Source organism: Phaeodactylum tricornutum, chromosome 5, assembly GCF_000150955.2.
Source record: "Phaeodactylum tricornutum CCAP 1055/1 chromosome 5, whole genome shotgun sequence".
Taxonomy (NCBI): domain Eukaryota; phylum Bacillariophyta; class Bacillariophyceae; order Surirellales; family Neidiaceae; genus Phaeodactylum; species Phaeodactylum tricornutum.
Window position 1 is genome coordinate 606,317 of NC_011673.1, and position 11,740 is coordinate 618,056.

Here is an 11,740-nt window from a genome sequence, read left to right on the forward strand (position 1 = left end):
GGCCCTAACCAGTTTAACCACTGCTTTTGGGCTTATCATGGGCTTTGCCTTTCTTACCCATCACATGCTATCCAGCGATTGAGGATTTGCTGAATGACGTGACTCCATTGCTAATCACTAAAGACCACACACTTGGTGTTGTACACGAGAACACATTGATCCAAATGCGCCTGCAGCGCCCTGACAAGAACGTTGCGTTCCAAGCCTCGTCCTTTGCGGACAAAGTCATGCGGACCATCTCGATGGGACACAGCTACTACATCTTGTGCAATAATGGGACCTTGATCCAAATCCAGAGTGGCGTAATGCGCCGTGGCGCCGATCAATTTGACACCCCGGTCGTGTGCTTGATGGTAAGCACGACCACCCAGAAAAGCCGGCAAAAAGGAGTGATGAATGTTAATGATTTGGGAATCGGCGTAGCGTGATAAAAAATGTTTTGATAAAACTTGCATATATCGTGCAAGTACAATCACGTCAATATCGTGCGCTTCAATCAAGGCCAATTGAGCTTGCTCTTGTTCCAGTTTGGTTTCGGGAGTGACGGGGAAAACGTAGTAGGGTATCTGAAAGGTGTCGGCAACGTGCCGCAGATTTTCGTGATTAGAAATTATCAGTGGTATTTCGCAATCCAATTCCTTCGCCTGCTGTCGTAACAGTAACTCCCAGAGGCAATGGTCGTGCTTTGAAACCAAAACTGCCACTTTCGGACTCTTGTCTCGCCAGTCGATTTTGGTTTTCACTCCAAACTTGCGCTCGAGCTCTTGTACTTTCGTCTTAACCTCCGAACGATCCCGTAGGCCTTCCGGATCAAACAGTATCCTTTGGAAGAGCATGCTGTGCGGGGTGGCGGAATAGTCTGTGTAGTGTTCGGACGATACAATGGAGCATCCGTGTCGGTTCAGCAAGTCTGAGCATGCCGCAACGATGCCTTTGCGGTCGGGGCCCAGAACACGGAGCGTTGCTCGATCGCCTAACTGTTTCGCCACGCGCTGTAAGGAAGAAGAATGACGAAACGCCCCCATGGGTAAGAAATACTCACCAGTTTGACAGCAAAGGAACAGGATATCACATTCCAACAAACCTGTGAATATTTCCAGTGATATTGTCAATTCGTTTGATTTGATAGAGCCATAGTGACCCGGATTTGGGGAAGTAAGGTTGACGACAAATGACCTTAGAGGACATCTCAGGATGAGATGCTAGGGTCATCACATTAGTCTAGTCTTGTGCACATCGGATGATGTGCTCACTTTATTTTATTCTAAAGCACTTTGCAAGCTGTACTACTAGTCCTCTTGTGTGCTTGTTAGACTTCGCCATGGCCATGCATTAGATGGTTTCCGCCGTAGCGGAATCGTCGGTCAAGCGACATGACAACGATGAATGGAATCATAGTCCAGACATGGTAGTGCCGATGAACGGAGCACCACGTGGATATTAAAAGACGTTCCGCCGTGAGGAGCCGAAATCACTGTACAGCAAACGACCAAAAATATCTAATAGGAATTCGTAATTTAAAAATACTATCTGTATTTAAAGATTTGAAATTTCTATATCGAATTCGAGCAAGAGCACTGCAATCGCGCTTGCCAATACGGTGAGAGAGGCAATGCCCAAAAAAATACAATAGAGAACGAACTCACAGGTAAAATCAGGGAGATTTCCACTGCCTCGCTCGTGTCGATCACAGTCATTGACTTACTTACTGACATTTCATCAGGCGTGTGAGGTTTAGATACAATCTGGCCGCGAGTCTCTCGGGAAGACGTTTATAGCGAGTGCATCCATTTGTAAGGGGCGAAGTGCAGCGCCATCTGCAAAATGGCGTTAGAATACGAATGGTGGGAGTACTTTTTGATTCCGTGGATTGCGGGGGCAGTTGGTTACCTAACTAACGTCCTTGCGCTGCAAATGACTTTTTATCCGATAGAGTTTTTCGGCATCGAATTATTCCGACTCAAAGATGAACCGTGGGGCTTGTTTGGCTGGCAAGGCATCATTCCTACCAAGGCCGAAAAAATGGCGTCAATCAGTTTCGAACTCATGACAACTCGGCTATTCAATATCAAAGATATCTTTCATCGCCTGGACCCACGACGATTCAGCGAAATCATGGAAGACTCGGTACTGCTAATGATGGATTCTATTATTCAGGAGGTTGCGAACGAATACATGCCGTCGGTGTGGAAATCGTTACCGAAGGAAGTCAAGGATGATGTCGTGCTGACAGCCGATCAAGAATGCGGGGTATTTTTGACCGAGTTTATGCAAGATATGCAGGACCATGTCGACGACGTGGTGGACATCAAGCATATGACGGTTACAGCCTGCGTCGCGAACAAACATTTGATCGTCAAGATCTTTCAAGAATGCGGCGAACAAGAGTTCATATTCATCCGAAAGAGTGGGTTCTACTTTGGTTTCCTATTTGGTTGCATTCAAATGGGCGTTTGGTTTTTCTATTCGGCCGCATGGGTACTACCTGCTGCGGGTTTTTTGGTCGGCTGGGTAACAAACTACCTTGCGCTGAAAGTCATCTTTTCACCACTCGAACCGCGCAAGATTTTTGGGTTCGAAATCCAAGGCATTTTCCTTAAGCGGCAGCACGAAGTTTCTGCCACGTTTGCCCGCGTGGTAATTACCGAAATCCTTCACGTCAAGGCCATCTGGGAAGCGATCTTCACTGGGCCCTTGTCGGCAAACTTTTTTGCCATGCTCCGGGCGCATACACTCGTGTTGACGGACAAGCTCGTTGCGGAAATCAAACCCCTTGCCGTCGCTGCCATGGGCGCCGACCAGTTCGCCCGCATGAAAGAGGACATCGCCCAAAAGGTAATCGACAACTTACCCAACATCATTGATCAAAGTTACGAATATACACAAGAAGCAATGGACATGGAGACAACAATTCGAACGAAAATGCAGGAACTACCTCCAGCCGAATTTGAAGGAGTTCTGCATCCAGCGTTTGAAGAGGATGAAATTCAGTTGATTGCACTAGGTGGTTTGCTCGGAGCTATTGTGGGCGTGATTCAGCTGTTTACACTGTTTTCATAGCATCCGCGGAAAACCTTTGACATGCTAATTCTTTTGTTGGGGGAATTCTTATCTTGTCCATAGATAGTGCACCTTTATTAGTATAATGCTCGTGCACCGGTTTCGTCGTACTGTTCGCCCGGCATTTTGATGACGTTACCGTCATCATCAATGTAAGCGGACTTCTTTTGTAAAATGAATCTTTCAAAGAACTTATTCAGGATACGATCAGTCGTCAAAAACTCGACCGACCCACCGTTGCTCTTTTGGGCCAAAATTTTGGGTACTAAATCTGCTGCCACTTCTTCGGGTTGGGCGGCCAGAACTCCAAAGGGGAACTTGCGTAGTTCGGGAGTTGAGTCGTCCAGCAGTAATTTAGTAAAAACCATACCAGGCGATAGCGAGTGAACCTGAATTGTTCCCTTGGTCTTTTTCTTTTCGTAACCCTGTACTCCTTCATCGAGTTCTTTGACGAGTGTGGCAGTCAATTGTGGCAAACCACGTTTGGTGGCACCATAACAGGCGTACCCTGGTGTACCGCCACCTTTGACCCCTGATCCGACTGTATTGAAAATGTGCCCGACCACTTCTTCCTGTTCGCCCATAATTTCCATTGCTATTTTAGTACAAAGTAGCACACCGACTAGGTTCACCCGGACAACCATCTCTACTTGGTCCATCGACACTTCCCGTAAATCCCGTCGTCCACCATTTATGCCCGCATTGTTGATCCAATATCCGATTGTTCCGAGCTTTTCCTTGGCAAATTTTCCCAAGTTTAGGACGTCTTTTTGGGAAGACACATCACATTTAACGTGATGTATTTTTCCTCCTTCGGGGTGTCGTGATTCCAGGGCCTTGGCGGCCGACGAACAATCCCGTACGTCACAAATTACAACATCGTAGCCTCGCTGCATGAATTCCCCAGCGTACGCAAAGCCGACCCCGCCCGCGGCGCCTAAATTACATTGTGTAAGTAAATGAAGACAGATCCATAGAAAGCCCCAGCAGAGTTGCACTGACTGTGTGACACGTGCTTGCACGGTAGAATTGAAATTGGAACACACCCCTCGAGTTGCACATACCAGTAATCACGACACCACCATCGGGCATCGCGCTCAAGGCCGAACGACGGCTCTTAACCACCGACGTGGATGATCCATAGTTGAATGGTTGGAGCGGAGTAAAGGCGCCTGCAAACCCTGCGACCAAGAGAAAAAGGCAACCCACTCGCATCATCGTCATCGTGATCGCCAACAATATGTGGTTCGTTCCAATGAGTTGGAAAGGGTTGCATAGCCTGACCAAAGGAACTTCAAGTTCGGATCTTCAATTGTTTTGCAGGGCAAATCCAGATTCCCTTTTTGATGGCAATGTGACACGTGGAAACTACTCGCTCAAAACAGACTGTGAGTTATACTACTGGTCTTTTTTGCTAGTTGTTGTTGTATTTGTAGAACTAGCCGACAGGTCCTCTGCCAAAGTGATAGAGCTAGCATCTTTTTCAGAGACAGAATTGTCTTTTGTGCCCCCCGGTGGAGCAGCCTCTTCGTGTAGTGCCTCCGAAGCTGTTTCCGTGTCAGACGCCAACAAATCGGAAAACAGCGAAGCAGCTTCTTTGGCATCATCCACTTCGCGCTGCAGCTCAGCAACAGTCACATTGTTATTCTCTCCCGAGATTTTTGTTGGTTCTACTAGTTTGGTTGTTGAAGACGGCTTCATGTCTTTAACGCTGGTTGTGCCGTACAACCTCAGTGTCTGCATGAGTGAACGGTAGTTTTCGTCACTATCTCCGTTGCCCATTTTTGACGTTCGACAAGTCTTGCTATCAGCCACGTTGTTCTTCGATGGTCCAAACCAAGACCAGGATGGTGCTGGAACTGGAGCGGCTGATATCTCTTTAACAACGCGGATACGAATTTCGTCGCAATGTCGCGCAAACCAATACCGATACGGGACTGTGAGCCCGAAGGCCGTAGCCAGCCAAAACATGTGAGACTGAAAAAAGCGGGTAGTCCACCAGCAACCTTCCCCTGTCAAATCGTTGCTGTTCGCTCTCACGGCCAGGACACGGGATTGAAAGCCTTCGACGGCAAGGTTGGTGGCGTATTCCGCCATCCGGTCCTCTTGGCCGTGCTTTGTAGCAAAGTCGGCTTGCTGGGAAAGATAATCGCCCCTTGTCTTGCCGTCCAATAGGACAACATGCTTGCTCAGGATTAATTTGGAGAATGGCGCAATGGGAGAGGCCGGAGCACGTCGCCAAACTCCGGCTGTCGTGAGATCTGTCACTTGCTGGTAATTATATGTGCCAGTGGCGTTATGAGTAATGAGTTTGCGCACCCACCAGTGATTGGAATCCAAAGTCGGCCCTTTTCTCCTTGATTCCCGAATATTTTCATCTGTGTCAGTATTTGGGCCTGTAAATTTTGAAAAACAAGTAGTGCCTTCAGTAGCATCACAATCGATTTCGCTCGTAGATTTACGTTGCCGCTGAAATATTCGTAACAGCGCCGTATAGAAGGGCTCATAGTGAAAAGACCGAACGGTCCATTGAATTTTGGGATCCTGACTCCTTAGATTTTCGATGTAGCGCTCAACTTCTTCGGGACTGCAAATTGCGTTAGCCAAGTACGTCCGAGTGCTGCATTGGAAGGCTTCCAGGAAGTACAGTAACACAATCGCCGTAACCAGTTTTGGGGGCAGCCGTGGCGTTCTCAATATCGTCCATTGTAGCAGATGATAAACTATCGAAATGTAAACTCTCCGATGATCGGATTGGAACAATAGTGACGTTTCTACTTTGTGTCGCAGCCAACCTAAGAGAACGCCCACGACGGCAAAAACCAGCAGTAACGACAATAGAGTCGCCTTTACGTGTTGGATTCCAAACTGAGCTAACGTTGGCCCCAATGTTGCCGACAAAGTCGTCTGCGAACCTCCTTCCCAATAAATTCGGCCGGTTTCCTTATCAATCAATGCCGATTCGGCGGCAACCGCCGTGTCGATCCGCCGTGACGAGATAACGGTGTCGCTAGTTGCGATAGCAGCTTCAGCCGTCCAGAGATCGGTAGCACCCAATAAGAGGAAATGCAACAGTAGCACGGACTCGCGCATCATATATCATTCTTTGAATGTGAGTGCCGGAAAAGCAAGCCTCGAAAGCAGTTTGGAATATTTTTTGGTCCAGTCGATACCGATATCCTCTATTATCCGCTGCTCTGTTCGAGTCTACCGGTAGAGGACGCATCACAGTGAGTTCCCCGCTACCTACCTATTCCATTTAATGATAGGGCTAACTTATTTTCTTGATACCCCTTACTTACTTTTAACTGTAATGTAAAATACTATATAGAGGGTGCAATCGGGACTGCTGCAATGACTGAAATTCTCGTATGATATTGTTTTCTTATTACAAAATAATTAACTTTCAGACTGCTGATGTTTTGCCAAATAGAAAAACATGACGATCTCTTCTAGAATGTAGCCAGTGCATACTGAAAGCTATACTCTAGGTGAGGATGTCTCTCATTCCGGAGTCTCCTCAGAAAAAGAGTGACTGAAAAATGTAGAGTGCAAGGACTGTCAAGGAATGTCGCGAATTGCGCTGCGGTACCCTCCCTCAAGTTCGTCCTTCGTGATTCATAGAAGATCCGCTTGCGAACTATCAAGCATCACTTGATAGGCGCCCCGCCCCATAAAGCATTAGGGGGTCACCACTGTTTTGCGTCAAACAACTACTTTACCACCCGAGAAGATCATGACCATCATGGTGAAGGATAACACGATCGAACCTCCTGGCGCCACGCTTTCAGAATCTACGGATCCCCGCGAAGCACATGTATTTGCCGATACATATGCCATACATGGCGACCCGATCGCCAAAGGTAGTTTTGGCCAGGTCTACGTCGCCTGCCACCAACTCAACGTTTTGGAAGAGTATGCCGTTAAAGTCGTCGACCGCGTCAGTCTTTCACAGAGAGACAACGACGCCGTCTTCCGTGAGGTAGCGATTCTCAAAGACTGCCGCGATGTAACAAACATTGTCCGCCTCGTCGACTTTTTCGTATCTCCCCGGCACTTTCATGTCGTACAAGTCTTGGCCCAAGGTGGTGACGTCTTTGATCGACTCGCGAGTAAAACTTCCTACAACGAAAAGCATGCTCGCGATCTCGCTCATAATTTGCTCGTATGTATGCAAGCCTTGCACGATCGGGGCTTGGCGCACCGCGACCTTAAGCCAGAAAATCTTTTGCTGCGAGATTTGATTGACGATGCCAGCATTCTTGTGGCGGATTTCGGGTTCGCAACGTACGTACCAGCGGACGGATTGAAAACGCGTTGTGGTACCCCAGCCTTTGTGGCTCCCGAAGTGTTAGTAGCGGATTGCCGCTACGATTCCCAAGTTGACATGTGGAGTGTGGGGTGTTTACTTTACATGTTGTTGGGGGGATATCCACCGTTTCAGGACCGAAATCATCGGGGATTGTTTCGAAAAATCAGGGGTGCGGATTTTTGCTTTCACGAAGCCTACTGGAAGGATGTTTCCGTCGAAGCAAAGCAGCTTTTGGCAGGACTTCTTACAACAAATCCGAAGTTTCGACTAACGGCAACCCAGGCGTTGGATAGCAAGTGGCTCAAAGTCAAGGACCATCGTTTGGAAAATATAGACCTCTCTAGTTCGATTCGAGAGCTAAAACGCTTCCAGGCTCGAATCCATTTGAAAGGTGCGATGCACGCCGTTTTATGGAGCGTCAAAAAGAAATTCCGAATTTCTAGCGAAGGCTTTTCCAAGCAAATCAGAGACTGGGATCAAAGCGACGAGGCAAATAGCACAGATAACGCGAGCAAAAAGGATGACGACGATGACAAGGATCAGGCCGCGGCTTTGAAAAAGAATCCTATGGGGATAGAACTTCGTCCAACAATGCAGTTTCGTGATGTCTACGAGCTAACCGACAAGATTCACGCATCGCAACAAGCCATGATTTGGGAATGCAAGCATATTCATACGGGAAAAATTTATGCGGCAAAAGTCTGGAATATTGCGGCAAACCAACAGTCCGTCTTGGGTAAATCTTTGACGGAGACAGTTCTACATGAAGTTGCGGTCTTGAGAGCCATCAAGCACAAATATTTGATGGAAATTGTCGATTTTTTTGAAGAGGGCACTCACTTGTATCTAGTGATGGAGCGTATGGCTGGCGGTGACGTCTTTGATCGCATTCTCAAACGGAAGCACTACACGGAAAAAGATGCCAGAGATTTTGCTCGTATTTTGCTAGAAGGCGTAGCGCATATTCACGAACAAGGTATTGCCCATCGCGATCTCAAACCTCAAAATTTGTTACTCTCCTCCACGGATGATGATGCGGACATCAAGATTGCCGATTTTGGGTTTGCGTGTCGAGTCCATACCCCTATGTCTTTGACGACGCGTTGCGGGACACCAAGCTACGTGGCACCTGAAATTCTGAAGAACATTCCTTACGATCAAAGAGCTGATATGTGGAGCGTAGGAGTTATTTTGTTTGTATTGCTAGCGGGTTATCCTCCCTTTGTGGAAGAAAACCAATTGGAATTGTTTGCTCGTGTCCGATCCGGTGAATGGGATTTTGCTGGCAAAGAATGGGAAAACGTGTCCCCAGAATCCAAGGAAGTCATCAGCCATTTGTTGGTGATCGACCCTGTATGCCGTTGGACGGCACAGCAATGCCTACAGAGTGATTGGTTGTACGAAGAAGATGCCAAGCTCTTTTGCAAGGATCTCTCGGCTGCCAGACTAAGTATGCGAAGGAGAAAGATGCGACTTGTTAACGTCACCCGCACAGTCATGTGGATGAAAGCCAAATCAGACAAGCGTCTGGCTTCCGACAACACTGGCATCGATGAATCCATGCCGTATTTCAATATTGACAATGTAAACAAACCTACGGTTACCCCGAAATGAAGCTCAACTGAACAGTACTTCCCGTGAATACATTTTAATTTACCCAGGAAACCGAGTGCCCTTACTGGTTTAGTTAAAGAAAAAAGCTTACGTTAAAGTTGGTATAACCATCATTTTCCCATTTACCTTTTTGTGAAAAAGAAATCGTCGATTTTACGAGCTTTGGATTTACGATACAAGTTAGTCTTCGCCTTCCTATCTAAAGCTTCCAAGGCTTGATTTTCCCGGTCAAATGCCGACTGGAGCTTTTCTGCTAATTCTTTATCAGAATTTATTTGTGGTTGAAAAATGCGGTTTACGGGCTTCCCTTCTTTGAGAGTCGGGTTTCGAACATTTGAGACAACCTTATCTTGTCTCTTGGCGAAGTCCGTTTGCACCATTCCGGCAACGTGTTCATCGGTGGCCTGAGCTAGTAGCAAATCCAAAGGCTCACAGAAACTCACGTTCGCACTCACTTGCTCTCTCATTGCCAATCCCTTGGATGACTTTGGTTGACTGCTTGTGCAGGTATTACAAAAGAAGCGGTCGATTCCACTGGCTGGCCTATTTCGGAAGTCTATTGCACACAGCCCTATTCTTCGCAAACGGAAACCAGAGTTCTCTTTAGCTTGGACAGTTTTCGGGACCACGCCGCACAGTTCGTCGATCTTTTTGTTTTTTGAAAGTCTTTCGGCTGGAAAAGGCACGCGTATCGATTTGTTTCGCTGACCTGTTGTACCATTTCCGGCATACTGAATAGTACAAGATTTTGGATACCGACCATTTCGCGAAGCGTCTCGCTCAACTCTAGAAACAATCTCGTCGGCCAGAAGTCGGATCCATGATGCCAAGCTTTCCCAGTCATGACCTTGCACGTCGAAAGGCAACGACTTAAATGCAGTTATAGATTTTGTCAGAGCCGATTCGTTCTTCGATGCAACAGGTTCTGTATCGACTCCCCGCGCAACACGGTACACCCAGGCGGCTGTGGGGGCTTCGAAATGTTGCTCTAGTGTAGGAAGGGACAAGTATTTCGCAATACTATGTACTGTTGTGGGGGCATCGGCCGGTAAAAGGGCTTGGACAGTCTTGCCTAGCTTTCCACCCAAATTTCGGCATTTTCGAATCTCCGTGTCCGCCAAGAGCGTGTCAACAAATTGCGGATATGTTATAGCTTGCCCATTTGGTTTTCCGTACGCGGCCGAAAGCTTGGCAATCGTCTTATTTGATCCGATCCCGGCCGACAGCGTAAAACCTAACAAAGTACGAACTTCATCCCGGATACAACGAGCTAGGTGAGCACCCCTTTGCAAGGCCTCAACATCCACGTCCATTCCATTTCTTACAAGCGTCATAATTTCAGATTGACCCACCACAGCAGTCTCTTGCAAAGCCCCTTCAAGGCTGTTATTGCTTCCCAAATCGCATACATCTAGAGTAGATTCAAGATAACAAACGTTTGTTACGTCCAAAAAGAACTCATCGATCGAAGCTCGCTCCAGTACGACGTTATCGCCAAATTGGTTTTCCACCCACGCCAAAACTGTAGCGAAAATAGTTGCCGATGCAATCCGATATCGCTCTATGCATGCTTTACCGTCGGAAGATCGCCTTCGCCGGCCGACGTCGTTCTGTCTCATCGTGCTTTGTTCCTTTTGCGATATGCAAAAAATTCTCTCATAGTCTCGATGTAACGTCGGCGTTTCCTCCTGCATACCTTCGCCTGGAGGCAAAGTGGCAACACGATCGGTCCTGCTTCCATTCGTGGTTAAAATAGGTACATGCACTGCGTAGCAAGCTCCTTGAGATTTTTGGTGAACTGTGTCCCAAGAATCTCCACGTTTGATGCCGTATTTCCTGGCAGGGTAAGTGACGGCCAATACTGAATCCCACTGCAGCAACGCTAATGGTATCTCCATCGCATCCCAACCAAGCCGTACGCATTCGCATTGGGCATAAAAGCAGTCCAAGTCCAACAAGAGAACAACGCGGGCTTTACTTTGATTTGTAGTTGGTGTGACGTGCGCTTGCGGATTCTTCTCTAGAGATCGTTGGGTGATCCATATAGCCTCATTTGGGGCAAGCGTAGACGACATGCTTCTACTTGAGTGTGCCATATTTCTGTTTGTGTTGTTCCGTTGGCTGGAATACCATGTTTTTATGCATTGATTCACTGTCAGGAATAGATCCGACATTTTTCGATCATCGCCAGCTTGTCCTCGCTCCTTCCCATTAGATTCGCTCGAAAACAAAGCCTGACTTGTTCTAATTACGGTTATGGTCCATAATCTACGTTGGGCCAGACATACAGACGCTCCAGTGAATTTTAACTTTGACTGTGACTTTACTGTTTACTTTAGGCTCCTCGTCCCACGAAAAACTATGAGAATCGACTACACTTTATCTCACCCTTCTGCACCGGGTGTTTATCGTTCACGTTAGAGCTGACATCTGTCGGCAATGTGAGAAAAGAGAGAGTTTACGGGATCTATCTTGAGAAAAGGATAAGGCTCAAGTAAAAGTCCAATTTGCCGGAGTGACAAAGACGATCCCAATTTGCAGGCTCCAAGACGATAAATAGGCATTCGTAAGCTCAAGATGAAGCATCCCCAGTGCTTTGGCGACCAAATTCTTTTTGAATTTCCTCCATAGTTTGTTACCATGTAGGCAAGCATGTGATCTCTGGATGTTCTTACTGTGAGGGTTTTTCTGGTTCGAAAGTTCAACGTTTTAAAATCCCTAGTTTTAAAATATTGATCGATATTCTTGCTCCTT

General features: G+C 47.1%; 5 protein-coding genes across 5 annotated transcripts; 2 read left to right on the forward strand and 3 right to left on the reverse strand.

Annotated features, from left to right (window-relative positions):
* Nucleotides 1–110: 110 nt before the first annotated feature.
* On the reverse strand, nucleotides 111–1,078 carry PHATRDRAFT_44906 (formyltetrahydrofolate deformylase; the record flags this gene model as incomplete). The annotated part of the gene is made up of 1 exon (XM_002178995.1): nucleotides 111–1,078. Exon 1 carries the CDS (start codon nucleotides 1,023–1,025, stop codon nucleotides 111–113), a length of 915 nt encoding a protein of 304 aa, XP_002179031.1. The 5' UTR covers nucleotides 1,026–1,078.
* Nucleotides 1,079–1,732: 654 nt separating this feature from the next.
* PHATRDRAFT_44907 (predicted protein) lies at nucleotides 1,733–2,951 on the forward strand (the record flags this gene model as incomplete). Its single annotated transcript, XM_002178775.1, has 2 exons — nucleotides 1,733–2,869; nucleotides 2,929–2,951. The coding sequence occupies exons 1-2, from the start codon at nucleotides 1,825–1,827 to the stop codon at nucleotides 2,949–2,951; spliced, it is 1,068 nt and encodes a 355-aa protein (XP_002178811.1). The 5' UTR covers nucleotides 1,733–1,824.
* A 186-nt stretch (nucleotides 2,952–3,137) lies between these two features.
* Nucleotides 3,138–6,190, reverse strand: PHATRDRAFT_44908 (predicted protein; the record flags this gene model as incomplete). Its single annotated transcript, XM_002178996.1, has 3 exons — nucleotides 4,500–6,190; nucleotides 4,125–4,241; nucleotides 3,138–3,997 (listed from the first exon to the last, which is right to left on the reverse strand). Exons 1-3 carry the CDS (start codon nucleotides 6,154–6,156, stop codon nucleotides 3,138–3,140), a joined length of 2,634 nt encoding a protein of 877 aa, XP_002179032.1. The 5' UTR covers nucleotides 6,157–6,190.
* A 717-nt stretch (nucleotides 6,191–6,907) lies between these two features.
* On the forward strand, nucleotides 6,908–8,770 carry PHATRDRAFT_4003 (predicted protein; the record flags this gene model as incomplete). The annotated part of the gene is made up of 2 exons (XM_002178776.1): nucleotides 6,908–7,000; nucleotides 8,099–8,770. Coding segments are annotated over 2 exons (765 nt in total), but the record flags the coding sequence as incomplete, so codon positions are not given.
* Nucleotides 8,771–9,006: 236 nt separating this feature from the next.
* On the reverse strand, nucleotides 9,007–11,061 carry PHATRDRAFT_44910 (predicted protein; the record flags this gene model as incomplete). The annotated part of the gene is made up of 2 exons (XM_002178997.1): nucleotides 9,007–10,508; nucleotides 10,683–11,061. The coding sequence occupies 2 exons, from the start codon at nucleotides 11,059–11,061 to the stop codon at nucleotides 9,109–9,111; spliced, it is 1,779 nt and encodes a 592-aa protein (XP_002179033.1). The 3' UTR covers nucleotides 9,007–9,108.
* Between the last annotated feature and the right edge of the window lie 679 nt (nucleotides 11,062–11,740).